Source organism: Anolis sagrei, chromosome 9, assembly GCF_037176765.1.
Source record: "Anolis sagrei isolate rAnoSag1 chromosome 9, rAnoSag1.mat, whole genome shotgun sequence".
In the NCBI taxonomy this organism is placed as follows: domain Eukaryota; kingdom Metazoa; phylum Chordata; class Lepidosauria; order Squamata; family Dactyloidae; genus Anolis; species Anolis sagrei.
The window spans coordinates 21,846,277-21,861,280 of NC_090029.1; the positions used below are offsets into that span (position 1 = coordinate 21,846,277).

General features: G+C 43.1%; 1 protein-coding gene across 10 annotated transcripts in view; it reads right to left on the minus strand.

Annotated features, from left to right (window-relative positions):
- AKAP13 (A-kinase anchoring protein 13) overlaps positions 1–15,004 on the minus strand; it is a 290,558-nt gene that overhangs the window by 65,324 nt on the left and 210,230 nt on the right. For 5 of the 10 annotated variants that reach the window (XM_067471350.1, XM_067471355.1, XM_060755494.2 and 2 more), the window contains 4 exons: positions 7,174–7,535; positions 5,610–5,663; positions 3,217–3,279; positions 131–323 (listed from right to left, as the gene is read on the minus strand). In XM_067471350.1, coding sequence (XP_067327451.1) covers positions 131–323; positions 3,217–3,279; positions 5,610–5,663; positions 7,174–7,535 — 672 coding nt within the window. The remainder of the gene's footprint in view (positions 1–130; positions 324–3,216; positions 3,280–5,609; positions 5,664–7,173; positions 7,536–15,004) is intronic. The other 5 variants (XM_067471349.1, XM_067471352.1, XM_067471351.1 and 2 more) reach the window with 5 other exon arrangements.

A 15,004-nucleotide genomic window follows, 5' to 3' on the forward strand; every position in this document is an offset into this window, starting at 1 on the left:
CGAAAATAATTTTATGGTTGGGGGTCACCACCACTTCACAAACTGTATTATGGGGTTGTGGCATTAGGAAGGTTAGAACCACTACCTTGTGGGGCCGGTGATGGGAAATGCACAAGAGGACCAGGCTTACCTGGCGGTCAAAGCCTCTCATTTCTGCTTGCTCTGATTCTAGTTCCTCTTCCGTGAGCGAGACCAACGACCCTCGCTCATCGTTTGTGAGGGAATTCTGTCGCAAATTTTTGGCGTTCAGAGATGCCGTCTCCAAACCTGAGGATGGCTTCTTCATGCTGCCGGCCTCTCCAGCAAGGCCTTCCAAACTATAGCTGAAGACAAAGACTAGGGATTAGACGACCCTTGCAGATCTCAATGGATTGGTATTGAAAGACTTGTCAGGGAAAGCATATTTGACAGGAAGTGCCCAATGAAAACATTTCAAATGACAGGACAACCACATTCACGTAGGCTCGTTGCCTTGGTTAGTTGCAAGATCTAGCGTTAGTGCAGAAAGCAATGATAGTGACGGATTTTTTCATGTCAGGAGCAACTTGAAAAACTGCAAGTCGCTTCTGGTGTGAGAGAATTGGCTGTCTGCAAGGATGTTGTCCAAGGGATGCCCGGATGTTTTACCATCCTGTAGGAGGCTTCGCTGATGTCCCCGCATGAGAAGCTGGGGCTGACAGACAGGAGCTCACACCACTCCCCAGATTCGAACCGCCAACCTTTCGGTAAGCAGTCCTGTCAGCACAAGAGTTGAATCTATTGTGCCACTGGGTGCTCGTAAGTTCTATGTTCTAAGTTCTACGCTGCCTGGATTCAAACCACCAACCTTTCAGTCAGCAGTCCTGTCAGCACAAGGGTTTAATCTATTGTGCCACTGGGTGCTCCTAAGTTCTATGTTCTAAGTTCTACATTGCCTGGATTCGAACCACCAACCTTTCAGTCAGCAGTCCTGTCAGAACGAGGGTTTAATCTATTGTGCCACTGGGTGCTCCTAAGTTCTATGTTCTAAGTTCTACATTGCCTGGATTCGAACCACCAACCTTTCAGTCAGCAGTCCTGTCAGCACAAGGGTTTAATCTATTGTGCCACTGGGTGCTCCTAAGTTCTATGTTCTAAGTTCTACGTTGCCTGGATTCGAACCACCAACTTTTCGGCAAGCAGTCCTGTCAGCACTAGGGTTTACTCTATTGCGCCACTGGGTGCTCCTAAATTCTATGTTCTAAGTTCTACGTTACCTGGATTAGAACCACCAACCTTACGGTCAGCAGTCCCATCAGCACAAGGGTTTAACCCATTGGGCGCTCCTAAGTTCTACATTCTAAGTTCTACGTTGTCTGGATTCAAACTGCCAACCTGCTGGCACAATGGTTTAACCCGTTGCACCACCGGGAGCTCCAGCAGCACAATGAGGGGTACAATCCATCCGAAAAGCTCTCTTGGGCACTGGAAAGAAGACGTGTTTACAGACTTCTCCTAGGCTTTTGGGGATAAAATCTGTGTTTTGTTGAGAGTGAACCAACCCATGATCAGGTGAAGACTTCAAGTTCTACCTGACAAACTTGGTTTTTTGTCCATGAGGAATACTATTTCAAAGCTGTCCCTGAGTGTAAAAAAAATTAGTTGGAGATCCCATACCTTTTCCTGTAATGGTGTACTGTCATTTTAATAAAACCCTTATAAGCTAATAAAGGAGCCCTCGGTGGCACAATGGGTTAAACCCTTGTGCGGCAGGACTGTTGACCGAAAGGTGGGCGGTTCAAATCTGGGAAGGGGGTGAGCTCCCATTTGTCAACTCCAGCTTTTCATGCGAGACATGAGAGAAGCCTCCCACAGGATGGTAAAAAGCCAGAGTGAAGAGAGAGGGGGCCAGGAGGACCATTCCATCTTGTCTCCTGTGCTATGCTAATAACATAATATAATATATTGTAGATTCATATAATATTTATAATATTATAATGTAATACAATATAATACTACTAATAATAATACAACATTATAATTATATATTTTATATTACATGTAATATTACTAATAATACTACAATATAATGGTATAGTACGATATAGTAATATGTAATACTGATATTTTGCAATGCTAATAATATAATATATTGTATATTCATATAATATTTATAGTATTATAATGTAATACAATATAATACTACTACTAATAATACAATATTATAATTATATATTTTATATTACATGTAATATTACTGATAATACAATATAATGGTATAGTACAATATAGTAATATATAATACTGATATTGTGCTATGCTAATAATATAATGTATATTCATATAATATTTATAATATTATAATGTAATACAATATAATACTACTACTAATAATAATACAATATTATAATTATATATTTTATATTACATGTAATATTACTAATAATACTACAATATAATGGTATAGTACAATATAGTAATATATAATACTGATATTGTGCTATGCCAATAATATAATATTTTGTATGTATATATATATCTTGTAAGCCTCCCACAGGATGGTAAAACATCCGGGTGTCCTTTGGGCAACGTTCTTGCATACGGCCAATTCTCTGACACTAGAAGTGACTTGCAGTTTCTCAAGTCGCTCCTGATAAAGGAGAAAAAAATCTGTGTTGTCGAAGGCTTTCATGGCCAGAATCACTGGGTGGTTGTGTGTTTTTTGGGCTGTATGGCCATATTCCAGAAGCATTCTCTCCTGACATTTCACCTGCATCTATGACAGGTATACGCAGATGTTGTGAAGTCCTTACAACCTCTGAGGACGCCTGCCATAGATGCAGGTGTAACGTCAGGAGAGAATGCTTCTGGAATAAGGCCGTACAGCCCGGAAAACACACAACAACACAGCTAATAAACCATTTCAAAAGTCAACAAGTCAACAATTTCAAAAGTATCTATGTGCCAACTCAATTGAGTCAGGAAGAAGTGAATATGTCATCCACCTCCACCTTCACTCTTTTGTCCAACTGCCGTGTAGCTTCTCTAAGTTAAGAGAGAAACATTCTGGCCAGCCAAAATTTTATGGGTTGATTCAAAAGGCAAAAAAAGTGAACAGTAAAGTGAACCAGAATTTGCATGACGTCCAAACTAGCCAATACATGAAAAACGATGATGCTACAGAGGCCATACAGAAAGCTAAAAGCACTGGGTTTGCAAGCTGCCTTGGGTGCTCCATCACATAGACTTATACTCTACCTTCTACCATTAAAGTCGGAACCCATGGCAGTGCACTGGACACCCAAGGGACACCAGCTCATACTAGGAAACATTAAAAGGCAAAAAAGGGCCTGTTGATACTGGATTGACAGCTTATACGTGCCATTTCAAAATTTCAAAACAATCAGTTCTTCAAGAAACAAAACTAGTTGCACTCTTTTGTGAATGAGGAGAATTTGGACTGTCTAAGGAACTAAAAGCTAAGTGAAAAGGATGCTTCTAGTGACTGGGTGAGCAATTCTGATGTTAATGAATGCCCAGGAATATTCAAAACTTTAGGCAAAATTCAGTCCATAAAATGTAGAAATTTCATAAAGGAAATGGCCAATTTAAGTAGCTGAGGGGAAAAGGAAGGGGCCGAAATCTGTTAGGAATTGTGGGAGTTGAAGTCCAAAACACCTGGAGGGCCTAAGTTTGCCCATGCCTAATCTAGAGTTACTTTAGATGTGATGTTTTCAAGCCTCCAAATCATGACTTTAGAACAGTGAGATCAAATGGTATAACTACTGCTAATATATGAGATAAGGAAGGAGCATAAGGGTTATGATTATGCCTCTAATGAAGAATACAGAATGAAATCATAAATAATAATAAATAATAAACTTTATTTATACCCCGCCACCATCTCCCCAATGGGGACTCAGAACGGCTTACATGAGGCCAAGCCTGAAACAACAATTGTATGTGTTGTGTTCATTTACAAAAGACACTTCTTACAAAACCATACCCTTGCCATCCCAAATAGGACATGGGGCCGCAATGGGTTAAACTGTTGAACTGTTGAATCTGCTGACGTAAAGGTTGGCAGTTCAAAGCCGTGGGTTGGAGTTAGCTCCTGCTGTCAGCCCTAGCTCCTGTCAACCTAGCAGTTTGAAAACATGCAAATGTGAGTAGATCAATAGGTATCCTTCCACGGGAAGGTAATAAAGACATTCATGCAGTCATGCTGGCAACATGACCAGGAGGTGTCTACGGACAACAGGTTCCTGGGCTTGGAAATGGAACAAGAGAACCTCCCCATGGCCAGAGTTGAGCACCGCCTCCAGAAAGCCAGAGATGAAAGGGGAAGCCTTTACCTTTCATCTGCGTATTTGTATGTTACTGTTATTTCCACTGTATTAAAGGCATTGAGGTGTCTACGAAAAACAGGCTCAGGGCTTGGAAATGGAACAAAAACACTTCCCCATGACCAAAGTTGGCACCACCTCCAGCAAGCCGGAGATGAAAGGGGAAGCCTTTATCTTTGTTCTGTGTACTTGTATGTCATTGTTATTTCCACTGTATTAAAGGCATTTAGGTGTCTATGGACAACAGGGCTTGGGGATGGAACAAGAGCACCATCCCATGGCCAAAGTTGAGCACTGCCTCCAGAAAGCCAGAGATGAAAGGGGAAGCATTTACCTTTGTTCTGTGTGTTTGTATGTCATTGTTATTTCCACTGTATTAAAGGCATTGAGGTGTCTATAGACAACAGGCTCCTGGGCTTGGGAATGGAACAAGAACACCTCCCCACGGCCAGAGTTGAACAGCGCCTCCAGAAAGCCGGAGATGAAAGGAGAAGCCTTTACTTTTGTTATGTGTATTTGTATGTCATTGTTATTTCCACCTTATTAAAAGCATTGAGGTGTCTACGGACAACAGGCTCCTGGGCTTGGAAATGGAACAAGAACATGACCAGAGTTGAGCACTGCCTCCAGAAAGCAGGAGATGAAAGGAGAAGCCTTTACCTTTGTTCTGTGTATTTGCATGTTATTGTTATTTCCACAGTATTAAAGGCATTGAGGTGTCTATGAACAGCAGGCTCAGGGCTTGGAAATGGAACAAAAACACTTCCCCATGACCAGAGTTGAGCACCATCTCCAGAAAGCCAGAGATGAAAGGGGAAGCCGTTATCTTTGTTCTGTGTATTTGTATGTCATTGTTATTTCTAATGTATTAAAGGCATTGAGCTGTCTATGGACAAGAGGGTTTGGGAATGGAACAAGAACACCTCCCCATGGCCAAAGTTGAACCCGGCCCCCAGAAAGCAGGAGATGAAAGGGGAAGCCTTTACCTTTGTTCTGTGTCTTTGTATGTCATTGTTATTTCCACTGTATTAAAGGCATTGAATGTTTGCCTATGTTGTAATCTGCTCTAAGTCCCCTCAGGGAGATAGAGTGGAATATAAATAAAGTATTATTATAATATCCCAGAAAAAAAAATGGTCCAGGAACATTTTGTGTCCAACTTCAGCCCGAAGGGGAAAGCTAGCAATCTGCCTTTGTTGGGATAATCAGATGGTGGTCAAGTACTAAACTATAAATAACACCAAAGCAGGATGTTAGTAGCCATTTGAACGCAGCAGGGTTAGTAGGCATCAGTGTGTGGTATACCTTCTCCTATGAGTGGGAGGCTTCTTTACACCATCCCCCAGCAATCGCATTGAACTGAAAAAATGAATCATGAATAACAGTCAGTGAGCAATGACAAAGGAGTGACATGAAGAAATATTTAAAAAAATCTACAAACTAGGGGGTAGGGGAAGAGGAATTTGCTTCTCTGTGTTAAACTGCATTAATTGGATGAGGGCCAACAAACTGAGACTTAATCCAGATGAGACAGAGGTCCTCGTGGTCAGTTGTGTAACCAATCGGTGTATAGGGTGGCAACCTACGCTCAATGGGGTTACACTCCCTCTGAGGACACAGGTTCACATTCTGGGGGTTCTCCTGGACTCATCGCTGATGATTGAAGCTCAGGTGTTAGCGGTGGCTGGGAGGACCTTCACACATTTAAAAATTGTGGACCAGCTGTGATTATACTGCAAAAAGCCTGACTTGGCCACAGTAATCCATGCCTTAGTTACATCCAGAATGGACTACTGCAATGTACTCTACGTGGGGCTGCCTTTGAAGACGGTTCAGAAAGTGTAGCTATTGCAAAGGTCTGGTGCCAAATTACAAACTAGGACTAACTATAGGGAACATACTATGTCCCTTCTAAAACAGCTCCAATGGCTTCTGACAAGTTTCTGGTCTCAATTCAAGGTGGAGGTTATTACCTACAAAGTCCTATATGTTTCTGGACCAACCTATATTCAAGACTGCATCTCTTTCTATGAAGTGGCGCTGGCATTGAGATTGGCAGGGGAGGCCCTTCTCTCAGTCCCACCACCATCTCAAGTGCGGTTGGTGGGAATGAGAGGGAAGCATTTCTCAACCTGGGGATCATGACCCCCGGGGGGGGGGGGGGATGTCACAAAGGGGTGTCAGACGGGTCGCCAAAGACCATCAGAAAACACAGTCTTTTCTGTTGGTCATTGAGGTTCTGTGTGGGAATTTTCTACTGGTTATGGAGGTCTTGTGTGGGAAATTTGACCAAATTCTATCATTGGTGGGGTTCAGAATGCTCTTGGATTGTAGGTGAACTATAAATCCCTGGAACTACAACTCCCAAATGTCAAGGTGTATTTTCCCCAAAGGTTCACCTTAGGGCATATTGTGTATTTGTGCCAAGTTTGGTCCAGATCCCTCATTGTTTGAATCCACAGTGCTCTCTAGATGTAGGTGAATGACAATTCCAAAGCTCAAGGTCAATGCCCACCAAACCCTTCTAGTATTTTTTGTTGGCCATGGGAGCTTTGTTTGCAAAGTTTGGCTCAGTTCCATCATTGGTGGAGTTCAGGATGCTCTTCGATTATAGGTTAACTATAAATCCCAGGAACTACAACTCCCAAATGACAAAATCAATCCCAACCCCAAATTTGGGCGTATCGGATATTTGTGCCAAATTTGTTCCAGTGAATGAAAATACATCCTGCATATCAGATATTTACATTAAAATTCATAACAGTAGTAAAATTACAGTTATAAAATTACGAAACTAATTTTATGGTTGGGGGTCACCACAAAATATGTGTTGCATTGTGTTACTGGGCACATAGAGCCCTTCACTCACCTCCGGTGGTTGACTTCGGATTCACTGCTGCCATTTTTTCCCGGGCCCCAGCTGTGCCGTCGGAAAGGAGACAAGGGCCTTATGGAGTTCCTTAAGGAAGACGGAGGCGGAGGCACTTCTGTGATGCTATCCAGCTCCTCCTCCAGTTCTCCCAACACAACCGCCCCGCCGCCTTGATCTTCGGCACCCACTGCCGTGTTGAAGGGGTTCCCATCCGGACTGTACTGGTCTTTGGTTTGGCTGAGAGCCCGAGGGAGGGAGACGTCACTCCCCACTGAAGAGTTCCTTTCCAGGGATATTGTATCATCAGCTGAGGAACTTGAACTCGTGCTGTCTCCAGCTGACTGCTCCTCTTCAGGCTGCTGTGCAGAAACCAAACCACCGTCAATTAGATTCATTTAAAATATGCGTGAGCAGCTTTTTCAAGAATTCAGAGCATTATACAATTTTTCAGCATGTCATAATAAAAAGGTAAAGGTTTCCCTTGACATTAAGTCCAGTTGTGTCCGACTCTGGGCTTTGGTGCTCATCTTCATTTCTAAGCCGAAGAGCCTGCGTTGTCCATAGACACCTCCAAGATCATGTGGCCAGCATGACTGCATGGAGTGTTGTCACCTTCCTGCAAAAGCAGTACCTACTGATCTACTTACATTTGTATGTTTTCAAACTGCTAGGTCGGCAGAAGCTGGGGCTAACAGCGGGAGCTCACCCTGCTCCCCGGATTCGAACCTGTGGCCTTCCGATCAGCAAGTTTCACAGAATTCGGAGCATTATACAATTTTTCAGCATGTCATAATAAAAAGGTAAAGGTTTTCCTCTAACCAGGCCCGTAGCCAGGATTTTGATTCGGGGAGGGGGGCTGAGTTTGTTTCGGGGGGGGGGGGTGAGGCTGAGTGAAAGAGGGTATACCCTAGCAAACCTTTTGTATCGTTACCCCAATACCCTCATGCATAAGGGATATATTGAGTAGGGTGATCAGATCATGATATGAATAAACATAACAGCATAACAGTTTAAATAATGCACCAGTAATGCCTTTTTGCGAACCACCATGAGAATTTCGGGGGGGGGGGGGGGGGGCTGAAGCCCCTCAAGCCCCTCCCCCCTGGCTACATGCCTGCCTCTAACATTAAGTCCAGTCTGGGGGTTGTTGCTCATCTGCATTTCTAAGCCTAGGAGCTGGCGTTGTCCATAGACACCTCCAAGGTCATGTGGCCAGCATAACTGCATGGAGCACCATTACCTTCCTGCCTAAGCGGTACCTATTGATCTACTCACATTTGTATGTTTTCGAACTGCTAGGTTGGCAGAAGCTGGGGCTAACAGCGGGAGCTCATCCCACTCCCCGAATTTAAACCTGCTATCTTTTGGTAAGCAAGTGCAGCAGCTCAATGGTTTAACCCACTGCACCACCTGGGGCTCCAATGTCATAATAGGACGTAAATATGTTTTTTCCCACAATCACTAAATGCATGAGTCTCCACAAAAGCTGAAAGATGTGCTGTGTGTTAGTACAAAATCAGCCGTTTTCTGAGTGCTGCATAAATAAAATAAAGTTGGGGGGGGGGGAGAAAACTGAAAGAGGGAAAGGAAAATTGGAATGAATCCGGATTGATAGGAATGGGGAGGGTTAGAAAATTAGGAAGAGAAGCAACGAGAATAGTCATCTTTGATTAGGAAAGTTGGGACAGAGATGCCCAATATAAATGAGGAGTTGAGAACACACTCATCTAACTGTAATTGTGAGTTCTGTAGGGTACACCGGAGATAATAAAATACATACATTAGTGCTTAGATCATGGAACTATGGACTGAATCAACAATCACGTAGGTAAAGGTTTTCCCTTGACATTAAGCCTAGTCGTGTCCAACTCTTGGGGTTGGTGTTCATCTCCATTTGTAAGACAAAGAGCCAGAGTTGTCCGTAGACACCTCCAAGGTCATGTGGCCAGCATGACTGCATGGAGCACCGCTATCTTCCTACCAGAGCAGTACCTATTGATCTATTCACATTTGCATGTTTTCAAACTGCTAGGCTGGCGGAAGCTGGGGCTAACAGCAGGAGCTCACCCCGCTCTCCGGATTCAAACCATGGACCTTTCGGTCAGCAAGTTCAGCAGCTCAGCGATTTAAACCACTGTGCCATCGGGGACTTCCAACATTCACATAATTTATGTAAAGCCATTAAAAAGTCTAGTGATAAAAACCAGGTCTTTCTAATGTTCATGACTCCTACAACCAGGGCATAAAGGAGTGCTAAATGCAATTGGGAAATACTGTAGGAGCCCCGAGTGCCCATTGGGGGAGATGGTGGCAGGGTATAAATAAAGGTTATTATTGTTGTTGTTGCTGCTGCTGCTATTGTTGTTGTTGTTGTTGTTGTTGGACCCAAAGCACTTCACATTTCTCCACACACTATTCCTCTTTGATGTGAACGGAACTGCAAGCACTTGGTCCTGATGATATTTCATCAATTGAAGGCTACAAAGATTGCAAGGATGGAATAGGTATTTTTGTACCTGTATTCTTTCTTCATCTATTGCAGAAAAGTTGTCAATTTGCACAAAAGTGCATTTATTATGTCATTTTATTTTCCTATAGTACGAGGGTTGAATGAAAAGTAATGCCTCCACCTTCATAACTCCTCAACAGATGGCAGTACTGGTATGCGGCAGGTACTGGCTTGTTCAGTAGTCCCTCCTCTACAGTTCTATTTCAGCAATAAGCCTTAGCATTGACTGGTTGTGTTGTTAAAGTGCGAAGTATGGAACCCTGCGCAGATGGTCAGTCAATGCGACTTAAGCAACGTGCAGTCATTGAATTCTTGACAGCAGAAGGTGTCACCTCAACATCTTTAAAATTACTTGCCCAACAATGCACAGTACTCACATCAACACAATCATCATAAACAGCTTGCATTCTCTGATGAATCTCCTTTGGGGTGACATCTTCTGCTGTCAAGAATTTAATGACTGCACGTTGCTTAAGTCACATTGACCAACCATCTGCAGGGTTCCATATTTTGCACTTTAACAACACAACCACTCAATGCTAAAATGGAACTGTAGAGGAGAGTCGACTGAACAAGCCAGTACCTGCCACATACCAGTACTGCCATCTGTTGAGGAGTTACGCAGGTGGAGGCATTACTTTTCATTCGACCCTCGTACAAAATGTGTCCAGCTGCACATTATGATAGTGCATGATGTCACACCTCTCTCTTAAAGAATTTCCATTCTCAAGGTGTTGTCAAAGGCTTTCATGGCCCGGAATCACTGAGTTTTCCAGACATTCTGGCCATGTCCATGGAAAGCATCTACAGAAGTTGAGGGGTCTGTTGGAAACTAGGCAAGTGAGGTTTATATATCTGTGGAATGTCCAGGGTGGAAGAAAGAACTCTTGTCTGCTTGAGGCAAGTGTGAATGTTGCAATTGGTCACCTTTCAACAGAAAGGAGGAAACCATGAAAATGAACAAAATCAGGCTTCCAATATTTAAAAAACTCTAAAATTGGGACAGTAAATAAAGAGCAACACTCAAAAAACAGGGGAATTCCAGACAAGAATAATTGAAAATTAACTAACACCTTCCAACAAAGGATTCCCCAGCAACCAGCCAGGCTTTGAAGCTGCAAGGCCATTCAATGATAATCAAGATGGGCAATTGCAACATTCACACTTGCTTGAAGCAGAAAAGAGCTATTTCTCCCAATCTGGACATTCCATAGATACATAAACCCCACTTGCCTAGCTTCCAACAGACTTCACAACCTCTGAGGATGCCTGCCTAGATGTGGGCAAAACGTCAGGAGAGAATGCTTCTGGAAAATGGCCATACACCTCGGAAAACTTACAGAAACCTATTTTCATTCTCAATTTAGAGACTCATTTTTCACACTATGTAGTTTATGCACAATATAAACATAGTTTAGGGGAGAAAATGAGGAAGTAGCCAGAAGGGATGACCTTAACAGGGTCAGCTACTCTGGAGGGGATGTGCAAAGTCCCCGTCGACCATTCACAATAGTCTGTAAGATAGTTCTTCTCACATCCTCCTTAAGAAGTCTAACTTTGCACAATTAATTTGACTGAAATCCCCTTAAATGTATTCTGTGTGAAAACCAAACACGCATACTGCATGCAGCACAAGATCGCAATCTCATGGCAAGATGAGTGACGAGCCATACGTTATATCACGGCATAGCTCTGGACACGGGGATTTTCCATTACAACACAAGGAGAGGAAGTTTAACCCATCATACTGGTGTTGAGAATGATCAGAGTGTTGAACTAAATCTACAAAAATATAGTTCAACTCTATTGGCCCTTTGCAATTTCATCGACTTCTGCTCTCATAAGGCTTTATGAATCTGATGAAGTAGAGTAGAATCCACCAAAGTTGGAGGAAACCAGAATCCCAGGTTCTGTCAAATGCAGATGTCACACAGGGCCACTCTTTAACACAGCTGGTTAATCACCAGATCTCCCAAAAGGTTGGGATTTTGAGCCTGGGTCGGGGTGAGCACCCGATCTTCAGCCCAGCTTACTGTCCACCTAAGCAGTTCGAAAACAGCTGTGAGTAGAAAAATTAGGCACCGCTTAAGCGGGGAGGTATTTCATGGCACCAAGAAAGGAGGAAGTCTGTGATCAAGGGCTCTTCATCATGGAGGATGGAGCAACAGCACCCTTCTGTGGTCGGAATTGAGCACAACCTCCAGGATGCCGGAGTTGAGAAAAATGCTGACATAATACCTCTAACTGTTTTCTGTTCTGTCTGTTTAGCGGCATTGGATATTTGCCGTGTATGTGTTCTGTGATCTGCCCTTCCCTTTTGGGGTGAGAAGGGTGGAATATAAATGATATAAATACATTAAAAATGTAAATACATAAATAAATTTATTTATGTAAATACATAAATACATAAACTGTCTCCTCCTTTTGACCAGCTCTTTTGGAAGAAATGTGATGTCTGAGAATATCCTACAATGTCCCAAAAACACACAAAATTGAGAAATATCTGGCAAAGATAAGAAATAAGACAATGGCACTCTGCAAATACTTTAGAGAATAATTTCTCATACGATTCCAATAAATATTCAAATTATAAACATCTTCCTCTTCAATGTGTTGTCGAATGCTTTCATGACCGGAATCACTGGGTTGCTGTGAGTTTTCTGGGCTGTATGGCTATATTCCAGAAGCATTCTCTCCTGATGTTCTGCCCACATCTATGGCAGGCATCCCCAGAGGCTGGAAACTAGGAAAGTGAGGTTTATATATATATATGTGGAATAATGTCCCAGGTGGGAGAATAAACTCTTGTCTGTTGGAGGCTGGTGGGAATTTTGTAATTAATCACCTTGATTGAAAAGCCTTGAATCAGCCAGGCTTTGAAACTGCAGGGCCATTTGATGCTAATCAATCTGGCCAATTGCAACGTCCACACCTGCCTTCAACAGAAAAGAGTTCTTTCTTCCACCCTGGATTTTCCAAAGAAATATAAACCCCACTTGCCTAGTTTGCCTATGGATACCTGCCATAGATGTGGGCAAAAACGTCAGGAGAGAATGCTACTGGAACATGGTCAGACAGCCTGGAAAACTCACCACAACCCATCTTCTTAGCTCTGCAGGTATAAATGAAAGCCTTTCTTGCAGAAAAAGACGAAATGGAAACATTGCTGCATCCAAAACGCCAGGATGGAACTGTATTAGAGGCTATTTATTGGGGTTTGTGTGCAGTTTTCTTTGAGGAAACCAAAAAGAACTGTACAGATGAAAACAGCTTTTCATCTCCATGCCTCACCCTTTCCTTCACCACTCCCTGGATTGTGCACAAGGCTGAAGGGGTTGGAAAAAAATGTCCCACTTCCCCGTCCAGAAAAATTATTATCTTGGCCGAAAGCCCTGTGGTTCAGAAAGGATTTTGAAATGCTGTCCAATATGGACTCCCTAATTCACAGGAATCGGAGTTGGACACAACTTAGTTCCTAACTTGCACAAGGATTCTAAAAACCAGCCTTTAAACATGACGGCCGCTCCGTATGGCCAGGAAGAGTGGAGAGGGTGGGAATCTGGAACCCAAACGATGGCAGGAAATGACATTAGGCAGCCTGATTCACTCCGGCGGGGAACGCTCCAAAGTCATCTCACTGCACTGACTGTTCGTTTGAAGAAATACGGAGAAGGCCAAGGGTATAAACAATGGGAGTCATCCCAAGGCGTTGCGCTGGCTTTGATTGCAGTGGAAACACGTCACCAGACCTTCTGAAGCCACACAGTCCAGTCCATTAGGATAGGATTAACCATTTCACAAAATAATGCCTCTGTCTTTGCAGTCTGGCTGCCTTGAGAAGCAGGCTAACAGACTTCTATTTAATTGCATTTACATGAAATCTCAGAGGAAACGTGTTCTTGCCATATATCAAGGGGACCACTGACTGCATAGGGAAGCTGATGAAGAAACACAACATACAAATGATCCACAGACCCACTAAGGAAATCCAATAAATGGTGTGTTCAGCAAAGGACAAGAGGGACCTCTCACTTCTGCAGGAGTCTACCATATAGAATGCACCTGTGGACAAGTCTCCATAGGTACCACTAAATGCAAACACGAATCATGAAAGGTACTGCAGACTAATTCAACCTGAGAAGTCAGCCATAGCAGAGCACCTGATGAATCAACCTAAACATAGCATATTATCTGAGAACACAGAAATGCTGGACCACTCTAACAACCACCATGTCTAACTACACAGAGAAGCTATGGAGAACCACAAGAATGTTGACAATTTCAACAGAAAGGAGGAAACCATGAAAATGAACAAAATCTGGCTACCAGTATTTAAAAACTCAAAAATCAGGGCAACAAATAAAGAGCAACACTCAGAAAACAGGGTAATTCCAGACAGGAAATAATCAGGGCCAGCTAACACCTCCCAACAAAGGACTCCCCCAGGCAGGAAGAAGCCAGGCTTTGAAGCTGCAAGGCCATTCAATGCCAATTGCAACGCTCACACTTTCCACAAGCAGACAAGAGTTCTTTCTCCCACCCTGGACATTGTTCCACAAATATATAAACCCCACTTGCCCAGTTTCCAACAGCCCTCACAACATCTGAAGGTGCCTACCATAGATGTGGGCAAAACGTCAGGAGAGAATGCTTCTGGAACATGGCCAGACAGCTCAGAAAATTCACAGCAAGCCAGTCATTTACAACCTTTTGAATAGGGTTATAAAACGGGTATCCAACATGCTCCTGTGGGCGAGCAATCACAAATTCCATCTCTCCTATATCTACTCAAAAAGCATGGGAATTTCAGACCAGCTAACACCTACCAATCAGGACCAGCTAACACCTACCAACAAAGGATCCCACCCCCCCCCCCCCCCAGGCAGCAACTAGCCAGGTCTTGAAACTGCAGGCCATTAAATGCTAATCAAGGTGGCAAATTGCAACATTCACATGTACCTCATGTTCCACATGTTCTTTCTCCCACCCTGGACATTCCACAAATATATAAATATCACTTACTTAAGTTTCCAACAGACCCCTCAACCTCTGAGGATACCTGCCATAGATGCAGGCGAAACGTCAGAAGAGAATGCTTCTGGAACATAGCCATGCAGCCCGGAAAACTCACAGCAACCCAATTCTCAGCTGTGTTATTAAACCAAAACCAAGAGTTTAGGAAGGAGGATAATAATTGTGCAACAAAACCTTTGGTTCCTTTTTTTCTAAAAGACCCTCCCAGGAAATTCTGACGACGATATTTTGTGTGTGTGCAAAACCATTCTGATTGTCCTGCCCTGCAGTTCTGTCCTGCAAAGG